Below are 25,132 nucleotides of genomic sequence, written 5' to 3'. Positions count from 1 at the left end.
TTGCCTTTTTTTTCCTAACCACTAAGCAATTAAAGAAAATGTCCAACATTTTAAATATTGATGATTCGCAATAGATTAAACAAGTATTAAAAGAATGGAATCACGGATTAAAGTTTTATCCCAATATAAAGAAGAGATAATTTGTTATTATTACTCCACGGAAAAAAAAAGTTACATAAAACAAAACTTGGTCTTATTATTGCTACATAAATATTTGAAATATGTAGTTATGTATATAAAATTATCTCTTCTTTCGCATGCGTGTGGCATTATATTACATTATACTAAATACTAATGTTAATTAAGTGTGGAGTTTAATTTTCAAATGTAATTTGAAATATTACCTTTAATAAGACTAGGTACATCTATATTAACAGAATAATTATTTTGAATTCTTTATGAGTATAAAATATCTGTAAATCAAAAAATATTTGGCTCTTTAGTTACTCCATGTTAAAAATAATCATACCTCATGAGCAACTCATGAGTAGAAAGCTTAATTGGTATTAAAACCATTAAATGCCACAAATGCTATATCATATCATCATTATCATTATCATTATATACTTATAAAGGAAGCATTTTTCCAAGCATCGCATTCATTTGAAACTCCCATGTATTTTTTTCTTTCACCACATTCATTTGAAACTCCCATGACTTTTCAAATTCTTTCTAATAATAATTATAATTTGGTTAATTAGGTTAAATAAATATCAAACCTAAAGTGTAATGATATATAAACTAAAATTTAATATTAAAATAATATATTTATTTCTACTTATAAATTTATGTTTTTAACTTTCAACATATTATATTTAATTTATTAGTTTTAATATATTGTTGGATGTAAACCATTATCATTTATAAGATACAATTTTGGAACAATTTGTATAAAATACTTAAATTATTAATTTAAATATAACATTATAAGGTCAACTTAAATATAAATTTTAGTTTAACTTAAAACTCAAAGAATATTTTGTAAATAGTTAAAAATGATAAATTGTAGTGTCTTTCTAATAATGATTATAAGTTATGGCTTTAACTTTTAACATATTATACTTAATTTATTAGATTTAATATGTTGTTATATATAAACCATTATCAGTTTAAAGCTGCAACTTTTGAATAGTTTGGACAAAATACTTAAATTGCAAACTTAAATATAACATTACAATGTCAATTTAAATATAAATTTCAGTTCCACTTAAAAAAGCAAAGAATACTTTGTAAATATTTAAAAGTGATAAGTTATAGTGATAAATGCAAAAACTAAATTGTAATCTCAAATTAATTAAAATATTTCCTAAAGATAGTTTTATAATCGTTAAAAGTTTTCAAATAAGTAGTTTATAATAAGTTACAAAAAACAATAGCTAAAAATAACTCTATATAAATGATTATATTGTTAATTTTAAAATCAAAAGTAACGTTTGATGTTTTTAATAATCATAATGATAGAAATTAAAACATTAAGAAGATAAATTTTAAAAAATTAATTAACAATAACAACAATTATAAATAACATTAAACTATTTATTATATTTAATTTTATTCATGTATAACTCGCGGGTAGAAGTCATTCAAACGATTGAGATTATAAAGTTATAATAGATGTATATATTATAATATAATTCAAAATAATCAATATATTGTATCAATTTAGTATACAAATTATTATATCAAATTTAACAACATCATTATTGTTATATTTAAAAAAAACATATATTTGTAAAAGACTTCAACTATATATGTGTTTCTGCGCAACGCGCGGACATTCGCCTAGTACTATATTATAATGGAAACATTTTTTTTCTTTCACCACATTCATTTGAAACTCCCATATATTTTTTCTTTCACCACATTCATTTGAAACTCCCATGACTTTTCAATTTCTTTCTAATAATAATTATAAGTTGGTTAATAAGGTTAAATAAAGACAAAACTGCAAATTTGGTCCTTGTGGTTTGGCAAAACCTTTGGATGGGGTCCAAAAAGTTTCCAGCTTGCACCAAAGGTCCAAAATCAAGGTTTTCATGGGTTTTTAGTCCATTCCGTCATTGACGTTTGTTTGGGGCCGTTAGTGCCTTCACGTGCCCTCCATGTGAGGGCATTTTGGTCATTTTACGTACTTATTTTAAATAATATCATATTTCTCCTTTATATACATACTCATACGCAATCCTCCTCTTCTTCTTCATTTTTATTTACAGAGAAGCAACAAAAGGGCTTCTTCTTCGTCTCTCAAAGGATTCTTCTTCTTCGTGTCTCGTCTACTTCTACTGCTACGAGATTCAAAAATGGTGCTCTGCTTCTGTGGGAACGTTGCTGTTGTGCGAACCTCATGGACTTCACGAAACCCTGGTCGTCGTTTCTATGCATGCCCTAAAATGGTAAGCAAACTCATATTAGGTTATGATATTTCGGTAGTTATGCAATAACTCTTCTACTTTAATGTATTCTTGTAGGGATCCAGATGTGGATTTTTGGGGTGGTTCGATCCCCCTATGTGTCAAAGATCAACTGTTATCATACCAGGACTGTTGAGAACAATGAATAGGTATGAGGTTGAAGTGGGCCAGCTGAAGATGTGTTTGCTTGTCTCGTGGGTTTTGTTTCTGTTGTTTGTGCTGTTTTGGAAATAGGAATTAGAGGTTAGGACTTTTTTTGTTGGTAGTAACCACTTAAAAATGTGGTCTTTTGGTGCTAGAAGGTTTAATTGTGGTTTATATATGTTTTTGTTGGTAGTAACCACTTAAAAGTGTTATCTTTTGGATCATTGTATATGTAATGCTTTTATGACAATGGGAAGTGTAATGGTTTTATCCTTTTATGAATATGAAATTATAAAGGTTTGATCTTGACATGATATGCAAGTGTAATGGTTTTTCTCTACGTTTGGATATGCAATTGTAATGGTTTTATATGCATACATTAAGTACATTGCCATAACATCTTCATGCTTTGACAGTACAACATAAACAAATAACAAACAACATTACCAAAAGGGGACCATAACAGATAAATGCCAAAACACAATCATTACCAACAAAGGGCATTAAAGTACATTATCATAAGGGCATCAAAGTACATTATCAAAATGGATAAAAAAAAAGGCAACAAAGTAGCAACTAAAGTGCATTAACAAGTCTTCACAAACATAAAAAGTACTTAAACATCAATTCCCATCTTTGGCCTTGCAGGTCCTGGCATTGTGACCCTTTTGCTTACACTTACTACATGTCACAGTCAAAAACTTCCTGCTCAGTGATTGAGTTTCATTATCATTTTGACTTTGACTGTTTGCTTGCCTCTTACGTTGCTGGATTTCAATCCTTTCCTCTGCTGTAATCCTTCTTTTCTTTTTTGGCCTGCCTATAGCTTTGTTGTGTGGTGGAGGCACAAGAGTTGTTGGGCAGTCACTCTTAGGCCACATGGCTCTACCTTTGATAGGCTCCACCTTGAAGGAGTACATCTCTTTCCATGTATCAAGCCAATACACCTTATGCACATAGGTGTATAGTTCTCCCACCTTTTCATTATTGTCTGCCATTTCATTTAGGCTTGCAACTGCATGTTTGCAAGGAATTCCAGTAAGCTCCCACTTTCTACAACTACACTCCCTTTTCTCCATGTCCACCACATGTTGATCATTCCATGGAACTTTAACCTGATACTTTTGTCCCCCATTCCATCGTGCATGATACTTACTAGCTAGTGTTGTGTTTGATTCCAAAATCCTAGTACCAGTTGGAGTTAATGGACCTTGACACTTGTTTAACACCTTCATCACATTGCATACTCTCTTCATAAGGTACTCTCTGATGAACTCCAAACAACTGATAATGGGTTTGTCTCTCCCTTTAACAAGTTTGCTATTGAACACTTCACAAAGGTTATTCAATAACATGTCTGAAATTGCCCTTCCTAATAGTTCATTAACAAAACAACAGTTAGTGTATATCTATACTACAATAAAAAATAAGACAACAAATTGAGAAAATACCTGAAAAATGACTTCTAGCCCAATGATGTGGAGGGATTTTCAAGAGCCACTGATATGCTTCTATGTCATAATTCCTTAGCTCTACCATTACAGCTTCAAACTCTGGTATGGTGGTGGCTGTAGCACACCTCCAAAAATACTCCTTGTATTCTGTAGTCTTAAATCTGATCCTCATGTTCTGGTATATGTGTCTAATACAGAACCTGTGTTCTGCATTAGGGAACAATTGTTCTATGGCTGGTAGAAGACCCTGTTGTCACCAAAACAAAATAAGAAATTAGTCTGTAATGCAACTAGTATGCAATATTAAATGTAACTATAGTACCTTCTGTCTATCACTAATAAAGGTGAAGTTGGAATTTGAATACAACTCAAGATCTTCTGCAAGACACTGAAGAAACCATTTCCAACTTGAAGTGTTTTCACTTTCAACAACAGCATATGCCAATGGGTAGGTTCCATTGTTGGAATCAACACCAACTGCACTTAGTATTTGACCTGGGAAAGGTCCCTTCATGAAGGCTCCATCTAAGCCTAAAAATTCTCTCAAACCTGCCTTAAAACCTTTCTTCAAAGGACCTAAACACACATATATCCTTCTGAATTTCCTGGTTGACGATGCCCCTTTACTATGTTTCCAACCTTTAGACCTACTAAATTCAGGTGTTGCTGATTTGTATAAGGTTAATGCTAACCCTAAATCACCCTCACCAACATCAATTTGGATTGGAGTTACCACTTCATGAGCAACTACAGGTGATGAAGGTCTAATGGAATCCTGCTTCTCCATGTCTTCTATTATAACCCTTCTTGGACCAGTTGGGGACATAAAATATGTAAGCAAGTTCGTTTGACCATGCTCTGTGTACACTTTAATCATTTTGTTATTATGGGTAACATACCGTGAGAGATTACGCACATCATCATCGTTACCTAATGCTCGGAGTCCAAAGTCAAATCCTTCATTAGGCAAACGGAAATGGTAATACATGATTTCAGTACCATCATACCCTAATTCTCTCATTATCAAGTCTAGTTCATGAACAGAAAATTCATCAATGTCGACAACATCAAAGTACCTTACTTGGCCATTAATATACCTGATATTTGGAAACTTTGTGAAACTCCCTCCGTGATGAAGTTCAATAGAGAATATGTTGGGGTAACCAGCTTCAAAACAGAAAGAGACGATTGTTAGTTACAGTTTTTCAAATTTTGAAGCTTGATCATAAAATACAGAGTTTTTCTAAGTTTGAATCTTACCATAAACTTCTTGAACGTTGACAATCTCTCCAACATTTCTAAGTCCCCACATTTTCAAAAGCAGGAACACAATCCAATTTTCAGACGATCGTTAGGGTTTTTGCGTTTGAATCAAGAGGTATGAGTAGAAGACGAAGGAGTGTACAGTCTGCAATCTAATTAATTGAAGTGGCGGCAACGGAGGCTAGGACCTAAAATGACCAAAATGCCCTCACATGGAGGGCACGTGAAGGCACTAACGGCCCCAAACAAACGGTCAATGACGGAATGGACTAAAAACCCATGAAAACCTTGATTTTGGACCTTTGGTGCAAGCTGGAAACTTTTTGGACCCCATCCAAAGGTTTTGCCAAATCACAAGGACCAAATTTGCAGTTTTGTCTTAAATAAATATCAAACCTAAAGTGTAATTACATATAAACTAAATTTCAATATTAAAATAATATATTTACTTCTACTTATTAAGTGATTCTTTTAACTTTTAACATATTATACGTAATTTATTAGTTTTAATATATTGTTGGATGTAAACCATTATCATTTTAAAGATACAATTTTGGAGCAATTTGTATAAAATACTTAAATTATTAATTTTAATATAACATTACAGGGTCAACTTAAATATAAATTTTAGTTAACTTAAACAACCCAAATAATATTTTGTAAATAGTTAAAAGTGATTAATTTTAGTGTTTTCCTAATAATGATTATAAGTTGGTTAATAAGGCTAAATAAATATCAAACCTCAAGTGTAATCATAAATATACTAAATTTCAATTTTAAAATAATATATTTACTTCTACTTATAAAGTTATGTCTTTAACTTTTAGCATATTATACTTAATTAATTAGATTTAATATGTTGTTGTATGTAAACCATTATCAGTTTAAAGCTTCAAATTTTGAACAGTTTGGACAAAATACTTAAATTGTTATTTTAAATATAACATTACAATCTCAACTTAAATATAAGTTTCAGTTCCACTTAAAAACCAAAGAATATTTTGTAAATACTTAAAAGTGATAAAATTTAGTAATAAATGCAAAAGCTAAATTGTAATCTCAATTTAACTAAAATATTTCCTAAATATATTTTTATAATCATTAAAAGTTTTCAACTAAGTAGCTTAAAATAACTTATAATAACAATAGTTAAAAATAACTCTATATAAATGATTACATTGTTACCCTTAAAATAAAAAAACAATGTTTGATGTTTTAAATAATAATAATGATAAAAGTTAAACATTAAACACATAAATTTTAAAAAATTAATTAAAACATTAAACCATATATTATATTCAGTTTTATTCATGTATAACTTGCGGGTATAAGTTATTCAAACGATTGAAAATATGCAGTTATAATAGATGTATATATTATCATATAATTCAAAATAATCAATACATAATATAAATTTAGTATATCAATTATTAAATCAAATTTAACAACAACGTTATTGTTATATTAAATAAACATATTTTTATAAAGACTTTACCTATATAGGTGTTTCTGCGCAACGCGCGGGCATTCGTCTAGTATAATATATATTTAATGTGTGCTGTGTAAATTGCATAGGAGATTGTGGAGGAAGTTGCATATTTAGAGTAGAGAAATATAACATAGTTGTATTTGAGGAGTCCCACATCCATGGGTGAGAGAAACAGAAGGAAAAGTGAGTAAAATAAAGGAAGTATTATGAATTTAGTGGAACAAACCAAGTATCATCGGCGGGCTCTTTTGGGTCGGCTGACTCTTTTGGGCTTGATACAAGAAAATCATTTTTTTTTTCAATAAACTGGTTTTAGAGCCGGTTGAACCAAGCCGGACTTTTACAGTTTTTAAGTAAATCGGCGATTTTTTACGGTCTGGATTACAAGCGATTTTTAGGGGATAAAAAACCGGTAACTTTGTCGGTTCCCGGTTGAACCGGCCGGTCCGGTTCGGTCTTCAAAACACTGCTCAATGGGTACGGAGCGAGTTTTTGCAAACTAAGTTTTAAGGTGTTGCCGATTTAAAAAAAAAAAAAAAAAAAAAAAAAAAAAAAAAAAAAAAAAAAAAAAACCAACGCCGACGATGAAATGTCATTTCCCAAGAACAAATTTTCATTGGTAGAGAAAAGGAAATTACAGAGATTGAAACCACTCTTTTTGGAGAAACTAAAATCGAAGGAGGAACAATTGGAACCTCTAAAGAACTTACAATTGAGAAAAACGAAGTTGATGAAATTAGAGGTGGAAAGTTCATAATAGAATTTTTATATATTACTATTGAACCATTGATTGAAAAAGCACTCACTGAAAAGACCTAAATACAAGAAAACTAAGAATTTCTTAAGTTTTGTATCAATGACGAACTTGTTAATTGGTGAAGTTAGAGTCGGTTTTTTTGGTGCAGTCTTAAGATATATTTTCATCATTTTTTGGTGTCATTTTCAATGTTTTTAGGTACGGTTTTATACTCGCATCATTAAATGGGGTGTTTTTGATGTGATATTTGTTGGTGCATTTCAATATTTGCACCAATTAATCAGTTTAACCGGACCATTAAATGCTTTATGTAATGGTGGATATGAGTAGTAACGAGGATCTTGCTTTGTTTTTGTACACGATGATAATATCAGGGGCGGAGCCAAAATTTTAGAATAACGGGGGCTTATGATTTAGCCTATGATTGGCTCCTTAACTATCTAGGCATGCATTATGAACATTTTTTAGTATTATGAACATTATTCCAAATATTATCACTAATTGATAGAATTGTGGTTCATGAACATTTTTTTTCATTGAAAAACAATCCATGATTCTTTTTTCTCGTGATTTATCCTATAATTGTAAGAAATTAAATTACCAATCCTAACAAAATTATTAAATACAAATTACAAAAAAAAAGATATATAATTAGAATTAAACTAACCTTCTTACTGAATATGAGATTTGAACTTTAGAGAGCAGTTGTAGGAGCAAAGATTCTTAAATCTAAATGAAAAGTCACCAATAGGTTTTTCGTTAATTTGAAGTCGTCTATTTAGTATGTAGGGTAGAGGGATTAACAAATATTATACTCATAGTTGAGGGGCTCTTGGGCTTTTGACTACATTCAATATGAGCTTTAACTTATTGTTCCCTTAGTTTGTAAAATAGCCGATTAAAATGAGATGGGAATTAGGGGGGGCGTAGCACCGGCATGCCCCCCTATTGTCTCCGCCACCGGATAATATTATGGGTGCTAAACCATAAACATATTTCATAGGTTGTCAGGGAGCTTAAATCATGTGTTTCTATGTTACTCAATTGTAGGATTTTTTCGAAACTTTGAGGAAGGAGGTGAAGGTTTGAAATATTTAAAATAAAAATAAAAATACATTGTATGGAGTTTTGAAATTAGGCACCAAAATTGTAGGACGAAATTATTTGGGACCAAAATCGAAATATTTGAATAAACATAGGACCAAAAATGCAATGCATTTATGAATTTGAATAGATACAATTTACACTAGGCCATGTAATTTGTAAGTTCCACCTATTTTTTCTCTACTTCTCCTTCTCGAACAATCTTACAAGAACTAGGAGGCTTTGATGTGCAAATGTTGTGCTTTTGTGTTTCGATTGATTTTTTATTTTGGGGGTTTGATTGTATCTTGTTTGATGATGTACCTTCATGTTTCGGAATTTGATTCTGGTGCGAACTACTTCGTACTGGTTTAAGGAATTCACAACAATGGCTAGAAAAAAAAGCTTCATGGTCTCTGTGTTATTTTGGTTCACTCTGTTCCTTTGCTCTTGCTCGTTAATGCTCAACTTTGATCGAGTATTTATTGCATTTTAAAGACAATTACAGTTTGTGCTTGAGTTGATAAGAAATGGAGAAACTTTATCTGTGTGTTTTTGCCATGTTGGCGACATGTTCTTGGGCTATCATCGTTAAATCCCACGTGAAATACAAAGACCCGAAACAACCAATAGGTGTGCGGATAATGGATTTAATGAGCCGGATGACTTTGGAAGAAAAGATAGGTCAAATGACGCACATAGATAGTTATGTAGCAACACCAGAAGTAATGCGAACTTACTTGATAGGTAATCTTTCAAAACCACTCATCTTTTTCTGTATCAATTACCTAAAGATTTCGTTTTTAACGAGTCTCACATCTTCCTTAGGGAGTTTATCAATTGGTGGAGCGAGTCCTCCATCAAAAGAGCCATATCCGGAGGCATGGATTAATACGATAAACACTCTGCAAAGAGGATCATTGGCTACTCGTTTAGGTATACCGATGATGTACGGAATTGATGCTGTCCATGGCAATAGTAAAGTTTACAACGCCACCATTTTCCCACATAATATTGGCCTTGGAGTAACTAGGCAAGTAAAATGTAGTTTCGTTTAATCGTTATTTCCTTTTTTAGCAGGTTTCTCCACCCTTTATTAATGTGATTTCTTTTTGGAATCATAAACAGGGACCCTGAATTGATGAAGAAAATTGGAGCAGCGACTGCTCTTGAAGTTCGAGCAACAGGAATCAATTATGTCTTTGCACCTTGTGTCGCAGTATGTAGAGATCCAAGATGGGGTCGTTGCTTTGAGAGCTTTAGTGAAGATCCTAATATTGTTCGAGTCATGACAGAGATAATAACTGGACTTCAAGGAGACATTCATAGTAAAGGTCAAATAGGCTTTCCTTTTGTTGTTCGACAGTAAGTCTTGCCACGATTTCATTTTATTAAGAGTCAAGTTTGTACTTTGTAGATTTTATTGATTAATTAGCCCTTTTATTTTTTAGAAAAAAAGTTGCAGCTTGTGCCAAGCACTATGTCGGTGATGGTGGAACGACAAGAGGCATCAATGAGAACAACACTGCCATAGATTTTCATGGTTTAAAGAGCATTCATATGCCTCCTTATCATGATGCGATTCGGAAGGGTGTTGCAAGCATCATGGTTTCTTATTCTAGCTGGAAGGGAGTCAAAATGCATAGAAATCATGAACTTATAGCTGGTTTTCTCAAGAACGCTCTGAAATTCAAAGTAAAGAACTTGTATTTTCTCCTATTTTTTTTCAAGATTATGGTTTCATATACATGTTTGAATGTTTTATAGGGATTTGTGATCTCGGATTTTATGGGTATTGACAAGCTGACAGATCCGCCTCATGCTGATTACACTTGGTCCATTCAACAAAGCATTTCAGCTGGCTTAGACATGGTTGGCTCAAACACAATTATATGCTAAAAAAAGTTTAGTTTTTGTTTATTTGTTGATCATGTGAAAACTCAAAACTGTTGCAGATCATGGTTGGGTTCAACTACCCAGAATTCATCAGTGGGTTAACACACCTTGTGAAGAAGAAGTTCATCCCAATGAGTCGGATTGATGATGCAGTAAGGAGGATTTTGCGTGTAAAGTTCATGATGGGTTTGTTCGAGAATCCATTCACAGATTTCAGCATGGCAAAATATCTTGGAGAACAGGTTGCAATCATTGTTCTTGAATCTGTTAATTCGAAAACATCATATAATTTGATGCTAATTAATTTCTTTCTTTCATATACAAACAGGATCATCGAGATTTGGCTAGGGAAGCAGTAAGGAAATCTTTAGTCTTGCTAAAGAACGGCAAATTTACCGATGTGCCAATGCTTCCCCTTCCGAAAAAGTCAACAAGAATCTTGGTAGCCGGGACCCATGCGGATGACATTGGTAATCAGTGTGGTGGTTGGACCATCGAATGGCATGGGAAAAGTGGTAATATTACAAAAGGTATATGCAATTTACTTACACTTGTAATAATACATAATATGATAATATAATAGCAGTACGTAACAATCTTTGTTGATGTTAACGTACAATAGGAACAACCATTTTAGCAGCAGTGAAAAACGCAGTTGACCCGACAACCGAAGTGGTGTATGAAGAGGAGCCAAGTCCCGATTTTATCAGATCCAACAACTTCTCATATGCAATTGTGGTAACGGGTGAATACCCATATTCAGAGTCGGTTGGAGACAGCCAGACTCTAATGATACCTGAACCTGGGCCCACAACCATCATGAACGTATGTGGGTCTGTGGAGTGTGTGGTGGTGCTAATCACAGGTAGACCTGTAGTGATCGAACCTTATGTTCCTATCATGGATGCTTTGGTGGCTGCATGGCTTCCGGGGACTGAAGGCCAAGGAGTAGCAGATGTTTTATTTGGTGATTATGGTTTTACGGGAAAACTTGCGCATACTTGGTTCAGGACTGTTGATCAGCTCCCTATGAATGTTGGGGACCCAAATTATGACCCGTTGTATCCGTTTGGATATGGGCTCACTACGGAAGCTAACCGGTCTTAGAAGATGGAAGTGAGAAATATATAGGGAATTAGTTTTAGGTTATTATTAGTTTTTTGGTTTTGAAATCGTCTTTCTTAAAGCTTCAGGTTCTTTGTCTTTGTTATATTATAAGGAAATCATTGAAGAGATTATATTATTGATAAGAAAATTATATATTTGTAACTGTAATTACTTTTATGTATCTTCATTTCTCTCTCGAATCTGAACCATTTTAATGGATCATCGATCTTAGGAATGCAGGGTTCCATAAATATGAGATAAGGGGATGTAGATAGTTTCTAATGTTGCAAAACTCATTAGGAATTAGGAGTTTCCATAGGGCCGATTAACGCTTAGCAAGTATTCAGTCTAGACGGGGAGTATTCAGATTGGATAATTTATATGAAATTAATTTTAGGAAATTATATATATAACAAATATAACAAGTTTATTAAAAATTATAACAACATAGATGAATGTCAATAACAATTTTAGACTTTTTTCCCAAAAAAAAAAATCGAAATTTCCAAGTTTTTTTACTTTTTTTTTCGGTTTTCCGATATTGACAGATTTCGAATTTTCCCAATTTTAATTGATTCCGAGTTTTTTGCTCGATTCCTAATTAGGCATCTCGATCCCTACCCGATTCCGATTAATTGACCGCCTATGCCGAGTTTTGCAACACCGCCAAGGGGTATGGAAATTGTCTCCACTGATGACCTATAGCGTAAGAAATACGCAAGCCCAAACCGGAGGGTCTTCTGTATGCAACATCAGCCCACAATGTTTGCAAACAAAGACATTGTCGGTGCCTATCACATTGAGGCAACACGGTTATATGTTGTAGTCTCATCTTTCTTCATATACATCTTACATACACAAACAAAAGAAATCTATCTGAAGGGCATAAAAACCACAACCATGCCTTCTCATTGTCCTCTTTACATATTTGTATTTTACAAACTTTTTTAAAAGATCTTTTGTTTTACAACTAGTGTTTTTCTTTACATATTTGTTTTCATACATTTAAGGTTGTAAAAGAAAAATATGAAAACTATTTTTTTAACATATTTGCTTTTACAAATTCATAGAAGAAAATAAGAGATGCATTGACAAGAATAGGGGTGTTCATTTGGATGAATCGGTTCAATCCAATCCAATCAAGTGAATCCAAATGGATTTCGGTTTTCAAAACAGGGATCCAAACAATCCAAACTAATTTCAAATCCGATCCAAACCAACCAAATTACAATTCGGTTGGATCGATTTTTACAATTCGGTTTTCAAGAGGCGTACCATTTAAAACTTATAAAACTTGAATGTTATACAACTTTAAACAAAAATAAATTGTTTAGTTGTGAATTAAAATTTATGAACAACCATTAAGAAAAATGTGTTATCATTTAATATTCTATAGATAAAAACAGTTGAGAAGTACATATTTAGGTTTTTTATTAGATAATACATTCAAATCTATTAAAATAAACAATTTACACTTAAAAAATAATTAAAAGAAATATATTAAAACAAACAATGTATATAAATAAACAAATGATAAATAGTAAATAGTTATTCGGTTTTTTGGAGTATTCGGTTTTTATTTTATAAACCAAAATCAATCCAAAATAATAAATCGGTTTTGCTAAAAACCAATCCAAAAATCCAATTATCCGAACCAAATAGTCCAATCCAAATTGTCCAATTGGACAATTCGGTTTTATCCGAATAGTGAACAGCCCTAGACAAGAACTTTAATGGTCGGTCTTGATGTAATATAATATAAAAACTGGTGCTTTTATAAACATTTGAAATAGTGTGGATGCCAAATTTGGTATTAACCTGTTTTTAAATATTATATCATGTATCAACTAATTTATCATGCAAAATTAGCTTTTTTTTGGCTAATATGTCAAAAAAACCCAAGATAATCTTTTTACTTAATTATGAAGTAAATAGTCACAAAATATTTATTTAGACAAAATTTCATAATTGGTCCATGTGTTTGCAAAATATCTCACTTTTAGGACTTTCAAGCAAAATGTCACACCACTAGTCTCTATGGTTTGCAAAACTACATGACAGGTCCTTCAACCATTAAATTTAACTTTTCAGCTATTAAATTTTAGAGAAAATTACACGGTTGGTCCCTATGGTTTGCTCTTACTTGCACGCTTCGTCCCTGGAAAGAATTTTTAACTCGGACAATCCCTATAACTTTATTTCGTTACCCGCCTAGTCCTTCAGTTAACTTTCCGTCTTATTTGGGGTTAGGAACTACTCACGTGAGTGGCACGCTGGGGGCATTTTTGTCCTTTCAACCCTACAACGGACTTAAAACTACTTCTCCTTCCTTCTTTTCTCAATCGGTGCTTCCAGTTCTCCTCTTCTACTCCATTTCTTTTGCTCGTGAAGATTGAAGATCCACAAAATTGATTATGGTGAAATGCAAGTGTGGAGCTGTAGGGATCATACGAACTGCAGGAACAAAGAGAAATCCTGGTAGGCCTTTTTATGCATTCCCTTTACAGGTATTGAGTTATCAATTTTTTTGGTAATTTCTAGGATGAACCCTAGTTTGTGCTAATCGAGGGTATTGAAAACTTCAGGGACCAAGAAGTGGATTTATTTCGTGGGTAGATGAAGAAAAGCATACGTATGAGGCTGAAAGCCAAAATCTTGAGTTTGAAATCCATAATGAAGAACTTCAAATCCAAAATCGTGACCTTGAAATCCAGAATGAAGAACTTGAAATCCAAAATCGGAACCTTAAAATGTTGTTAATTGTCAGTTGGATTTTGTTTTTTGGGATAATTGTTTACAAGTTGTAGTATTAGGTATTTCAGTAATGGTTTTTGGTTGAAGATAATCTAATGAAAGGGTAATATTAGCATGTTTGTATTGCTGCATTTTAATGAAATGGTATATTTAGGTACAATTAATAGTTGCACTTTGTTGTCTTATAAAAGATTACAATGGATTATTACCATCTTGTATTGCTGGAATTGGGAGAGAAAGGGTATCTATTGGTACAATTAATAGATGCAATGCAACTGTAATCTTTTGGTATTTTTCATTTAACATATGACCAAAAACATGCCAAATGAAATGACCAAAAAACATGCCAAATGAAATGACCAAAAAACATGCCAAATGATCCATTATATAACATTAAATGAAATGACCAAACACATGCCAAATGAAATGTCCAAAAACATGCCAAATGAAATGACCAAAAACATACCAATAATTGATCCATTAGATAACATTAAAACAAAAGCATTACATAAGAGTTTAACCAAAAACAAATGTCTAAGTACCAACTGCAATTGTTTTGGTGATACTAAACACAATACAGTTTAATCAAAATACAAACATCACATGACATAATAGTTTAACCACAATACAAACATCACATTACATAATAGCTTAACCAAAATAAGAGCATCACATGATAAAAGAGTTTACAATGGATCCTTCTCTTTTCCTTTCTTCTTCTGTTTTCCTTTCTCATTCTCTTTTCCTTTATCCTTCTCTTTTCCTTTCTCATTCTTCTTTTTTCCCTTCTTCCCAACAGTTGGTAACTGCCCTTTGCAAGTCCTGGCATTGTGTCCTTTGTTGTTACATTTGGTACATGTAACAGTTTTTTGTGCTCTAGAAACTGTATTCCCTTTGATCATATCCTCTTTTTCTGTAGTTGACTTCCTTCGTTTCTTTTTTGGTCTTCCTATTGGGACATGGTGTTTTGGAGGCAACAAAGTAGTTGGACAAGGTGACTTAATCCACAATCTTCTACCATTTATCGGATCCACTTTGAAAGAGTACATGTTCCTCCAGGTTGATAGCCAATAACATTCATGAACAAAGGTTTCTGGAATACCAATTGCACCATTATTTCTCCTCATGTCCCAGATTGCAGATACAACATGTTTGCATGGCATTCCATTTATTTCCCACTTCTTGCATGAACACGTTCGTTGATTCACATTCACTACACACTGATCTTGCCAAGGTCCACTCACTTGGTACTTCCCATTTCCACAAAATGATGTTGTATACTCCTCTGCCTGATCTTTGATCTTTTGCAATAGCTTGGTAGCTGTTGGAGTCAAAGGGCCTGTTGCTTTGTCAATTTCTTTTTCAACATTCACAATCCTCTTCATGATGTACTCCCGGATGAACTCTAAGCAATTGATAATTGGTGTGTCACGTCCGTCTATTATTTTGCTATTAAAGCACTCGCATATGTTGTTTATCACAATATCAGAATGTGCTCTCCCTATTAATTAATAGAATACATGTATAATTGGTTAGCAAACATTAGAGTATTGTTATGAACTCACTTAATTTAATGAGTAACCACAACAAGAACACAATGTAAAGAACAGAATGCAAAAGAAAATAATTCCAGGTTAACAGAAAAGATCGATATCTCAATTCCTATCCCACTACCCTCTTATACTATCAGTCATAACAACTAAATAATATAAAATACCCATAATGCCCCTGTACCAACAAGATGCTCTTTATTTGATGATTACCCCAAACTACCCTTTATCTAAAATAAGGTGACCAGAGTGGGTGCATAACAAGTATACAACAATAGTTATCATATATTATAATATATAACATGGTCAAACCTGTAAAATGAGAACGTGCCCAATGTTGAGGTGGTATTTGTTTAAGCCACTCATAACATTCTTGGTTTAATTTTCTAACTTCTTCCATTTCTTTTTCAAACTCTTGCACAGTATATGTTGTTGAACAATTCCAAAGCAGTTCTTTAAACTTATCCCCTCTCCAACGTGACCTCATATTTTCGTGTATGTGGCGAACACAATAACGGTGCTCTGCACAAGGAAACAAATCTGCGATGGCAGAACTTAAACCCTACAAGAAAGATACATTATGTCAATGATTTATTTTCCTTTAGATATTAGTATTCAAAACACAAGAAAATAACCTTTTGCCTGTCTGATATAAATGTAAAATTTGAATTTGAAGCCAACCCTAGGTCATCACCCAAGTGAGTTAAAAACCATGTCCAAGAGTTCAGTGTCTCAGCTTCAACCACAGCATATGCTAAAGGATATATTCCATTATTCCCATCTAAAGCCTGTGCAATACAATCCAATAAATAAAAGTAAAAAATAAATCAAAATATATGGTTCAACCACAACATAAGAGAAAATGTACCACAGCAGATAAAATTTGACCATGGAAAGGTCCTTTCATGAAAGCCCCGTCTACCCCAAGAAAATCCCTCTTCCCTGCTGCAAATCCTTGCTTCAAAGCACCAAGGCACACGTACACGCGTCTGAAGGTTCTTGTCTCAACATCAGGATTTGGTTCACTTTCGACATCAAGCTTGATAGTGGTGTCTGGGTTTTGAGTCTGCAATTCTAACAAATAATCTTGTAAGATCTTGTACTGAGTGGCATAATCACCCCTGATAATTTTTAAGGCTGCTTCTCTTGCCCTAAAGGCTTTCATCTTAGAAATATCTACTTTGTAGATACGTTGAAGTTGTTCCCTTAAAGCCTTGACTGGAATTTTTGGGTTTGCTTCCACCAGTTGTAGAATTTGCTTTGAAAGAAACTTGTAATCACAAGCCCTAACCTTTCTTGTTTGAAGACATTTATGTTCACTAACATATGTTTTAACTGTCCAATCCTTGTCGTGTTTCCACTTACTGGCTAAAAGAACCCAAGGACACTTACCTTCTTCATTGACTACTTCTTGACCGGTCCCACCACCTAGGCTTGTTATGGTTCCCCTGCATACAACCCTTACTCTGTTTTTATCATTCTTCTCAAAATCCAACTCCCTTCTTGTATCTATTGCATGTTGGTTAACCATATCTTTAAACTCCTTTGACGAATTAAATTTCTGATATAAATAGAAAGGCTCACTGACTTGAGCATTTTCGTTCTCATGCGCCCTTCTAATAGCTTTAATCTTTTTGTTTCTTTCTCCTTCGATCCCATCATCCGATGAAGAGTCGGACAAGAAAAGTTCCATATCTATAACTTCAAGGTCTGCTTCATTCCCATCTTCTGTAACTACATGATTCTTTCTTTTAGAAGCACCTCCAATCCACTCAACATCTGGGTCAACATTCAAGTGGAATTCTCTCATGTCAACTTCAACATCATCAATGATATTGTCTTCGTCTAGAAGAAAGTCACCATCTTGACTCTCACTATCATCACCACTGTTGATCTCATCACCACTGCTATTATCATCACTACTATGTTCAATTTCAGTTTCCATGATGTTTGCATTATCACTTACCATGTCCACCTTGTCAATTGAAGGCTCATTTCTAGTAGGTGAAACAGGAGGGTTGTTTCTATTAGGCTCAAATGTCAACACATCATTAGGCTCAACTTGTGTATCATGCCATTCCAAAAACAATCTTTTTGGGGTACAATCAATCTCAACTATACGTACCTTAGATGGGTTTGGTGACATCGAGTATGTGTGTAATTTCGTTTGCCCGTGCTCTGTATACACCTCTATTAGCTTATGCTGGCCAACATATTTTGCTAAATGCCTTACATCATCATCTGAAGCTAAAGCAAACAAGCCAAAATCCAAATCGCACAGTGGCCTTCGAAAATGATAGTACATCTCCACATGTAGATTTTCATCGATATACCCAAGTTTCACCATCATGTCATCAATATCGTGAACACAGAAAGTCTCGATGTCTATTAAGTCAACGTAATGTCTCTTTCCGTTTACATACTTCCTTCCAGGAAAATCAGTAAACTTTCCACCATGGTTTAATAGCATGCAAAACATGGTCGGATGATCACCTATTAAGGAAATGCCCCAAAAAATTTGATTAACATTTGATTAGGGTTGTAGGATTTCACGAAGCAAATGCAAATAAAAACGAGATTAGGGACTAGGCGAACTTACCATATTGAAGACGAACTTCTGCTTCACTGATCATCCGTCCTCGTGCTTCACTTAAATTCCAAACCGGCATTGTTGATTATTTGGAAAAGCATACAAAGTTTTAGCTAGCGACTAGGGTTTTCGTTTGAGAGAAGAAAGGGAATTCGTCTGACAAGTGTGTGTTTGTGTGTGTTTTGGTTTGACGATGATCGGAATCGTAAAACCATCGGTCTGTATTCTAAATGGCGCTAATATATTGTAGGGTTGAAAGGACAAAAATGCCCCCAGCGTGCCACTCACGTGAGTAGTTCCTAACCCCAAATAAGACGGAAAGTTAACTGAAGGACTAGGCGGGTAACGAAATAAAGTTATAGGGATTGTCCGAGTTAAAAATTCTTTCCAGGGACGAAGCGTGCAAGTAAGAGCAAACCATAGGGACCAACCGTGTAATTTTCTCTAAATTTTAATGAAAAAAACTTTTTTTCCTTATACCAAATTTGCAATACACTACAAATCTCAATGACCATTTGTATACTTTTCTAAATTTATAATTATATATATATATATATATATATATATATATATATATATATATATATATATATATATATATATATATATATAATTTCAACAATTTGATAACTTTTTTTTAATCTTTTTGACATTTTGTTTTCTATTTTTATTTTATAATTCTAGTTATTAATGGTTTTTTCTAATATTTTTATTTATTTTGATTCAAGTAAATAAACTTAAATTCGATAAACCATGTCGAAATCATTTTTTCTTTAATTTTTCTTATTTGTGATTTGAAGCGTTAATGTTTTTTTTATTATTTGGATGCTCCATAGTTAATATCATTAGCAATTTCATTTTTGCATTTATCATTATCATTATTTCACATTTTGTTTTCAATTTTTATTATAATTTTAATTATATATTATTATTCTATAGTTTTTCTCTATTTTGAGTCAAGTAATGAAAAATAGAAAAACAAAAAACAAAAACTCAAACACCAAATTGTATATACACTAATATATTAATACATTTACATTTTCTTCTTTTTTTTGTTTTTTTTCGTATTTTTTTAAAACTTTTTAGTATTAATTTTTTAAAAAAAATCATATTATTTTTTAATTATTTCCTTTTTTTTTCGGTGTTTCGTTTTGTTTTTCATCAACTTGATAATTCTTTTAACCTTTTCCAAAAAGTGTAAAATGTATGAATATATTAGAGTATATTACAATTTTGGTGTTTGAGTTTTTTTATTTTTATAGTTTTGGTTATTTATTGTTTTCGTAACATTTTTTATTTTGATTCGAGTAAATAAAATAGTTATATTTAAAAATATAAATAAAGAAAATAAACATAAATTTTTTATTTATACAAATAAAAAAAAGAGTTACAAAAACCATAAATAACCAAAATTATTTATAAAAAGACAGAAAATCAAAAAAACTCAAACACCAAAATTGTAATATACTATAATATATTCCTACATTTTACACTTTTAGAAAAAGGTCAATTTTTTTATCAAATTGATGAAAGATAAAACGAAACAACAAAAAATAGGAAAAAACTAAAAAAAAATAGTATGATAAGATTAATAAAACAATACAAAAAAATTTAAAAAAATACGAAAAAAACCAAAAAAAATATGAAAAATGTAAAATGTATTAATATATATTACACTTTTGGTGTTTTGTGTTTTTGTTTTTCTATTTTTTATTACTTGAATCAAAATAAAGAAAAAATAAAAGAATAAAAAATAATTAAATATATATAAAATTACAAAAGGTGAAATAATGATAATGATAAATGCAAACATAAAGTTGCTAACGATATTAACTATAAATCATCAAAGTAAAAAAAAAAATTACCGTAACAACATAAAATTAAATAAAAACATTAATGTTTCATTTCACAAGTAAGAAAAAACGGTTTTGATACTGTTTATCGAATTTAAGTTTATTTACTTGAATCAAAATAAATAAAAACATTAAAAACCCATAAATAACTAAAATTATAAAATAAAAATAGAAAACAAATTGCATAAAGATAAAAAAAAATTATCAAATTGTTTACATTATATTTATCTATCTATCTATATATATATATATATATATATATATATATATATATATATATATATATATATATATATATATATAATTTATATTTATAATTTTAATATACACAAAATTTATATTTATAATTTAAATATAAACAAAATTACACAGCTGGTCCTTGAGGTTTGTGGTATACTGCAAATTTGGTAAAACGGCAAAATACTCATTTTCATTAAAATCTAACAGCTGAAAAGTTAGATTTAACAGAGCGTGGACTTTTCATGTAATTTTACAAACCACAGGGACTAGCGGCGTGACATTTTGCTTGAAAGTCCTCAAAATGAGATATTTTGCAAACCACAGGGACCAATTATGAAATTTTGTCATTTATTTATGTAGTTTATTATTACATAAGAAATTTATTCAGTGTAGTTATTCTTCTAAGTTTGTTATTTTTGGTACTTATCAAAAGTTTGTTAGAATTTTTATTCTAAATCTGAATCTAAATATGAGTGTTTACATTATAGGGTTATGTGCATCAAAATTACATGGGATAATGACTTGTGAGGTAATGTATTTTACTTTTGATCATATTTAGTCACTAAATATTTTTTCATGATGTATTAATCCTTGAACTTGTTGAAACGTGTAAATGTTAAACGGTCATAAGGGTAAAATGTGAGCAATTTCAAATAATTCAAGGATAAATCAAGCACGAAAAAGTTCAATGACTAACTGTGCATAAAATTAAAATTTTGTTACCCTTTCAAGTTATTGTCCCATAAATGGTTCTAAATGTTATTAAGGATGAACACAAGCGGGATATGGAGGTCACACAAGTGAGGATGTTGTAGTAATCGTGTGATATAGTTTTATTGTATAAGGTACTAGAAACAACACTTAGAAATGCAGCAGGAGCGACTTCAATCACAAAGAAACTAAAGGAAAAAAATATGGTGGTTTCAAACATATATTTAGGATATAGGCGACGTTTTTCACTCCAGAAGATAGACACATTCGTTGTGAAGATAATATGATGTTAGATTTAAATGAGGTTTTCTCTAATCATACCCCATGTCCTTGTAAAGATAAAAACCTTATTAAGTGTAATTGTACCCATGGGGTAAAGTGATATGGTATTTCATTTACAAACAACTATGTACTGTGTTTGACAAGATTGAGGAGCATTTGAACCCCAATGAACCAAGAATCGGTAGTAGACACACATATACTCTGCAGGGATTTGTATATGCGTTTAAGGTATGTCCATTGTTTTCAAAATGTTTTTAAGCAACAAGTATTATAACTTTCTTAAGTTGGTTACTTGTTTGGCATCTTAATTTTGTATATTTGGATCATGGAGATATTTCCCTATAGTGTTATAGTTGATTCCCGTATATTGGGTATTATCCCTCAGGCAGTTGCATACCCCATGATGAGGCGTATGTATGATGTTGAGTGCGAACATATTCTTGATGTTACTAAGGTATGTAGCTTAGTTCACCTTATAATTTATAATTTGGTATGAGAAAATAACTTAAGATTAACATTTATATATTGTTTGATGTAGCGTCTCCCCAACGAATTGTTGCAACATACTCAAGAGGAGCGTGCTGATTTGTGGTGGATTAAGAGTGTCCCGTGGATATATGTTGCAGATTACCCTGATAGGGATGAGCATCGGAACCGGGTACCCGCTTTTGGAACCGGAACCCCCTCGGAACTGTCGGTTTTGGTATTAGAACCGCCTTAAGCGGTTCTGGTTCTGGTTCCTAATGTTATGGAACCGCCTTAAGCGGTTCCGGTTCCGGTTCTCGTTTTTTCAGAACCGGTTATATATATATATATATATATATATATATATATATATATATATATATATATATATATATATATATATATATATATACACACACCAGTTTATAATATATTGGTCCGATTTTGTCCGTCTTTGGTCCAAATTGATTTGATTTGGATCGAACTAAATTGCGGTTCTATTGACAAAAGTTAACAAAATTAATGTAACCGGGTTATATGTTCCTGGAACCGGAACCGCCGGTTCTGGGACTGGTTCCAAACATTTAAGAACTGTCTAGAGCGGTACCGGTTCCGGTTCTAACTTTCTAGGAACCACCGGTTCCGGTTCTTGCCAAATGAGGCGGGTACCCGCCTATGCTCATCCCTATACCCTGATGTTTGAGTTATGGGTTTTTTCTTGTGTGTGTGTTTTAAACAATTTCCTTATGGAGATGTAGCAAAAACAACTTTATGTTTCCAAACAATGTAAAATATTCTAATTTCATACAAATGTCATCATGGGTTTTTAAGGTCAACAATATCCTATTGTTGATTACTATTTTGACTATTTTTAATGTTAGATATACTCTTAGACTTAACGTTACTTTTGGCACTTGACTTGGTTCTACTAGAAGTTTCATTTTTTGTTGAATATGCGGGAAACTAAGCGTCATAGTTTCTGGGTGTGTGCTCGATCCTTTGACAACGACTGTATTTTTTCTTAATCGGACCTTATCCTTTGGATGGGATGCGGTTATGGTTTCGTGGTCATCCAGCTTATTGTTTGTCCGTTAATGGTGGTAATACAACCATCGCGTCATCCGATTGTTCGTATTCAGTTGGAAAAGGTACATGAAACACAACATCTCTATATGTTGATAATTATGTTTCCATTGTGAAGTCCGATGACACCTATGTATTGCAGTGTTAATATCTCAGTTCCTGGAATACCGACATTGCATGAGAACAAGGTATACCTAACAATTGCCATTTCCCACACACGTAGGAATGCGATTCCAAGTTTACTATACCATTTTTCATTTGGTCAATCACCTCATATCTGCTTTGATCAATCTGGCATACCAAAAAACGAGAGGATTTGTTGATCCTCCTATCGATAACTTTCTCAGCTTACTCTGTAATATCCTTTTTTCTTTCAGCTATAAAAAAATATGTACGTATATCTTGTCATACACAATTTTTTATACTAACCTTATAATGGAAGTAATATAATATAAATAGTTACCTCTAACGTTACGTCGTTGATACCACCATTGCTGCATAGTTGCTTAAAAGAAATCAATCAACATTGTTATTGGTACTTTCTGTGCGTCTCTTGATAACGCAATGATGGATTTAGCACTTTTTGATGTCATAATATTGTACTGAATCACAAGGAAACACGAACTTGCCCATTTCTCATAACTGATTCTCTCTAGTCATGTACAACAATCTTCATTTAGTGCACAGCGCAACTCACTCAAGCTTTCTTTGAAATTAGATTATTGGTAAGCTTTTGCAGCCTCCCCAAACAAAATCTTTGTTCTCTCTCGCTTACCGATCTTTGCTCTCATATTCATCAACAAATGGCGACATCAGAGTCCGTGATATGCATTCGGGAACACAACTTGAATAGTCATTTCAATTGAATTGGCTCTATCTGATATGATAGCCAAAGATGGCATGTCCCCAATACATTCTTTGAGTCTTGATAAAAACCAAATCCATGACTCCCCACTTTCAGTTTTCCCAACTCCAAATGCAATAAGGAGTGTTTGGTTATTACCATCCATGCATACTGCTAGGAACATGGTGCCCAAGCATTTTCCTTTAAGGTGTGCTTCGTCAATGATAATAATAGGATGCAAAGTTGTTTGAAATGCTCAAACCTAAAGAGCATTTACTATGACATCATTTAACTAAACACACGTGTAACAACATTAACTATAAAGAAGTCATTAGAAGAAATATTACTGCACAACCGACAACCATGAAAAAGTATTCAAATTTGTTGTCATAAGTCATCTTTATATATGTAACCGTCCTTGGATTCTTCTTCTCCAAGTTGTAACAATATAAAGGTAGACTTTGGAAGCTTTCTTCAGGGGTCCCTCTCAATAGATTTAGAGCATACATTTTAGCACTCCGTGTTTGCCAGTATAAAATATGTACACTAAGACAGTCATTTAAACTTGTTTGTCTTTGTTTCCCCCGCAACATACTACATGTATTATCAACCAATATGCCCTTTAACAAGTGACCTAATACCTTTTTGTTGGCTTGTCGATGATGGTGACGTAGTTGTGTGTTTGAGCAAGTGTGTTTCTCCGATAGTTTAACCACTTGAAATGTATCAGTAGTATCATGTTTTGTTGCTTGTATCTGCCAGTCACAGTTATCCATAAAGCAAATAGCTTCTAACCTGTCTTTTGTGGATTTTTTCACTTTATATTGGAAGCCTTTAGTAACACTTTTTAATCCTAACTTAAGCTTAAGTTGTTCTTTGCTCTTAAAGAGTTGGAATAACTTCACATAGGAAGGATAATTGTGGGTTATGACATATTTACGTTTTTGTTGAGCTAGTTCAGGTAATGGTAAAGGTTGAGGCGTACCCCAATGGGTGGTTTGTGTTTCTTCAGAAACGGAAAATAAAAAGGAAACTTTTCCTATTGTGATTTTCGGGGTTGTAAGGGCTCAGTTTCCTCATCTTCACCTTCAGTATCTTCCCCATGAAATTCAGTGTAACTCTGAAAATGTTCAACTGTCTCTCCATGTGGAATTAT

The 25,132-nt window shown here is 32.5% G+C and overlaps 4 protein-coding genes and 1 long non-coding RNA gene across 5 annotated transcripts; 1 reads left to right on the top strand and 4 right to left on the bottom strand.

Moving 5' to 3' along the window:
* Nucleotides 1–3,094: 3,094 nt before the first annotated feature.
* On the bottom strand, nucleotides 3,095–4,325 carry LOC111896489 (uncharacterized). Its single transcript, XM_052768625.1, has 2 exons — nucleotides 4,007–4,325; nucleotides 3,095–3,927 (listed from the first exon to the last, which is right to left on the bottom strand). Exons 1-2 carry the CDS (start codon nucleotides 4,179–4,181, stop codon nucleotides 3,179–3,181), a joined length of 924 nt encoding a protein of 307 aa, XP_052624585.1. The 5' UTR covers nucleotides 4,182–4,325; the 3' UTR covers nucleotides 3,095–3,178.
* On the bottom strand, nucleotides 4,323–5,614 carry LOC128132450 (uncharacterized). Its single transcript, XM_052769028.1, has 3 exons — nucleotides 5,270–5,614; nucleotides 4,909–5,176; nucleotides 4,323–4,812 (listed from the first exon to the last, which is right to left on the bottom strand). Exons 1-3 carry the CDS (start codon nucleotides 5,319–5,321, stop codon nucleotides 4,323–4,325), a joined length of 810 nt encoding a protein of 269 aa, XP_052624988.1. The 5' UTR covers nucleotides 5,322–5,614.
* Nucleotides 5,615–8,882: 3,268 nt separating this feature from the next.
* On the top strand, nucleotides 8,883–11,772 carry LOC111899789 (uncharacterized). The gene is made up of 8 exons (XM_023895640.3): nucleotides 8,883–9,348; nucleotides 9,430–9,634; nucleotides 9,730–9,966; nucleotides 10,053–10,296; nucleotides 10,369–10,473; nucleotides 10,557–10,739; nucleotides 10,826–11,027; nucleotides 11,120–11,772. The coding sequence occupies exons 1-8, from the start codon at nucleotides 9,132–9,134 to the stop codon at nucleotides 11,602–11,604; spliced, it is 1,878 nt and encodes a 625-aa protein (XP_023751408.1). The 5' UTR covers nucleotides 8,883–9,131; the 3' UTR covers nucleotides 11,605–11,772.
* Nucleotides 11,773–15,680: 3,908 nt separating this feature from the next.
* On the bottom strand, nucleotides 15,681–16,797 carry LOC111911819 (uncharacterized). The gene is made up of 3 exons (XR_008230032.1): nucleotides 16,544–16,797; nucleotides 16,221–16,470; nucleotides 15,681–15,859 (listed from the first exon to the last, which is right to left on the bottom strand). It is a non-coding gene; the product is annotated as an uncharacterized LOC111911819 (long non-coding RNA).
* A 145-nt stretch (nucleotides 16,798–16,942) lies between these two features.
* Nucleotides 16,943–18,932, bottom strand: LOC128132449 (uncharacterized). Its single transcript, XM_052769027.1, has 3 exons — nucleotides 18,508–18,932; nucleotides 17,028–18,401; nucleotides 16,943–16,974 (listed from the first exon to the last, which is right to left on the bottom strand). The coding sequence occupies exons 1-3, from the start codon at nucleotides 18,575–18,577 to the stop codon at nucleotides 16,943–16,945; spliced, it is 1,476 nt and encodes a 491-aa protein (XP_052624987.1). The 5' UTR covers nucleotides 18,578–18,932.
* Between the last annotated feature and the right edge of the window lie 6,200 nt (nucleotides 18,933–25,132).

Source organism: Lactuca sativa, chromosome 2 (genome assembly GCF_002870075.4).
Source record: "Lactuca sativa cultivar Salinas chromosome 2, Lsat_Salinas_v11, whole genome shotgun sequence".
In the NCBI taxonomy this organism is placed as follows: domain Eukaryota; kingdom Viridiplantae; phylum Streptophyta; class Magnoliopsida; order Asterales; family Asteraceae; genus Lactuca; species Lactuca sativa.
The sequence above is the reverse complement of the archived record's forward strand: the minus strand, read 5'-3'. Positions and strand labels throughout refer to the sequence as shown.

Excerpts from the sequence above, each read along its gene's own strand:
- LOC111896489 (XM_052768625.1), bottom strand. The coding sequence starts at position 4,181 with ATGAGGATCAGATTTAAGACTACAGAATACAAGGAGTATTTTTGGAGG. Across the intron at positions 3,928-4,006 it reads GGCTAGAAGTCATTTTTCAG|GAAGGGCAATTTCAGACATG; the intron begins GTATTTTCTCAA and ends ATGAACTATTAG.
- LOC128132450 (XM_052769028.1), bottom strand. The coding sequence starts at position 5,321 with ATGTGGGGACTTAGAAATGTTGGAGAGATTGTCAACGTTCAAGAAGTT. Across the intron at positions 5,177-5,269 it reads CAACGTTCAAGAAGTTTATG|CTGGTTACCCCAACATATTC; the intron begins GTAAGATTCAAA and ends TCTGTTTTGAAG. Across the intron at positions 4,813-4,908 it reads GATGTGCGTAATCTCTCACG|GGTTATAATAGAAGACATGG; the intron begins GTATGTTACCCA and ends TGGTCCAAGAAG.
- LOC111899789 (XM_023895640.3), top strand. The coding sequence starts at position 9,132 with ATGGAGAAACTTTATCTGTGTGTTTTTGCCATGTTGGCGACATGTTCT. Across the intron at positions 9,349-9,429 it reads AATGCGAACTTACTTGATAG|GGAGTTTATCAATTGGTGGA; the intron begins GTAATCTTTCAA and ends CATCTTCCTTAG. Across the intron at positions 9,967-10,052 it reads TTTCCTTTTGTTGTTCGACA|AAAAAAAGTTGCAGCTTGTG; the intron begins GTAAGTCTTGCC and ends TTTATTTTTTAG.
- LOC128132449 (XM_052769027.1), bottom strand. The coding sequence starts at position 18,577 with ATGCCGGTTTGGAATTTAAGTGAAGCACGAGGACGGATGATCAGTGAA. Across the intron at positions 18,402-18,507 it reads AGAAGTTCGTCTTCAATATG|GTGATCATCCGACCATGTTT; the intron begins GTAAGTTCGCCT and ends TTTCCTTAATAG. Across the intron at positions 16,975-17,027 it reads AGCCTTAAAAATTATCAGGG|ACTCAAAACCCAGACACCAC; the intron begins GTGATTATGCCA and ends TTAGAATTGCAG.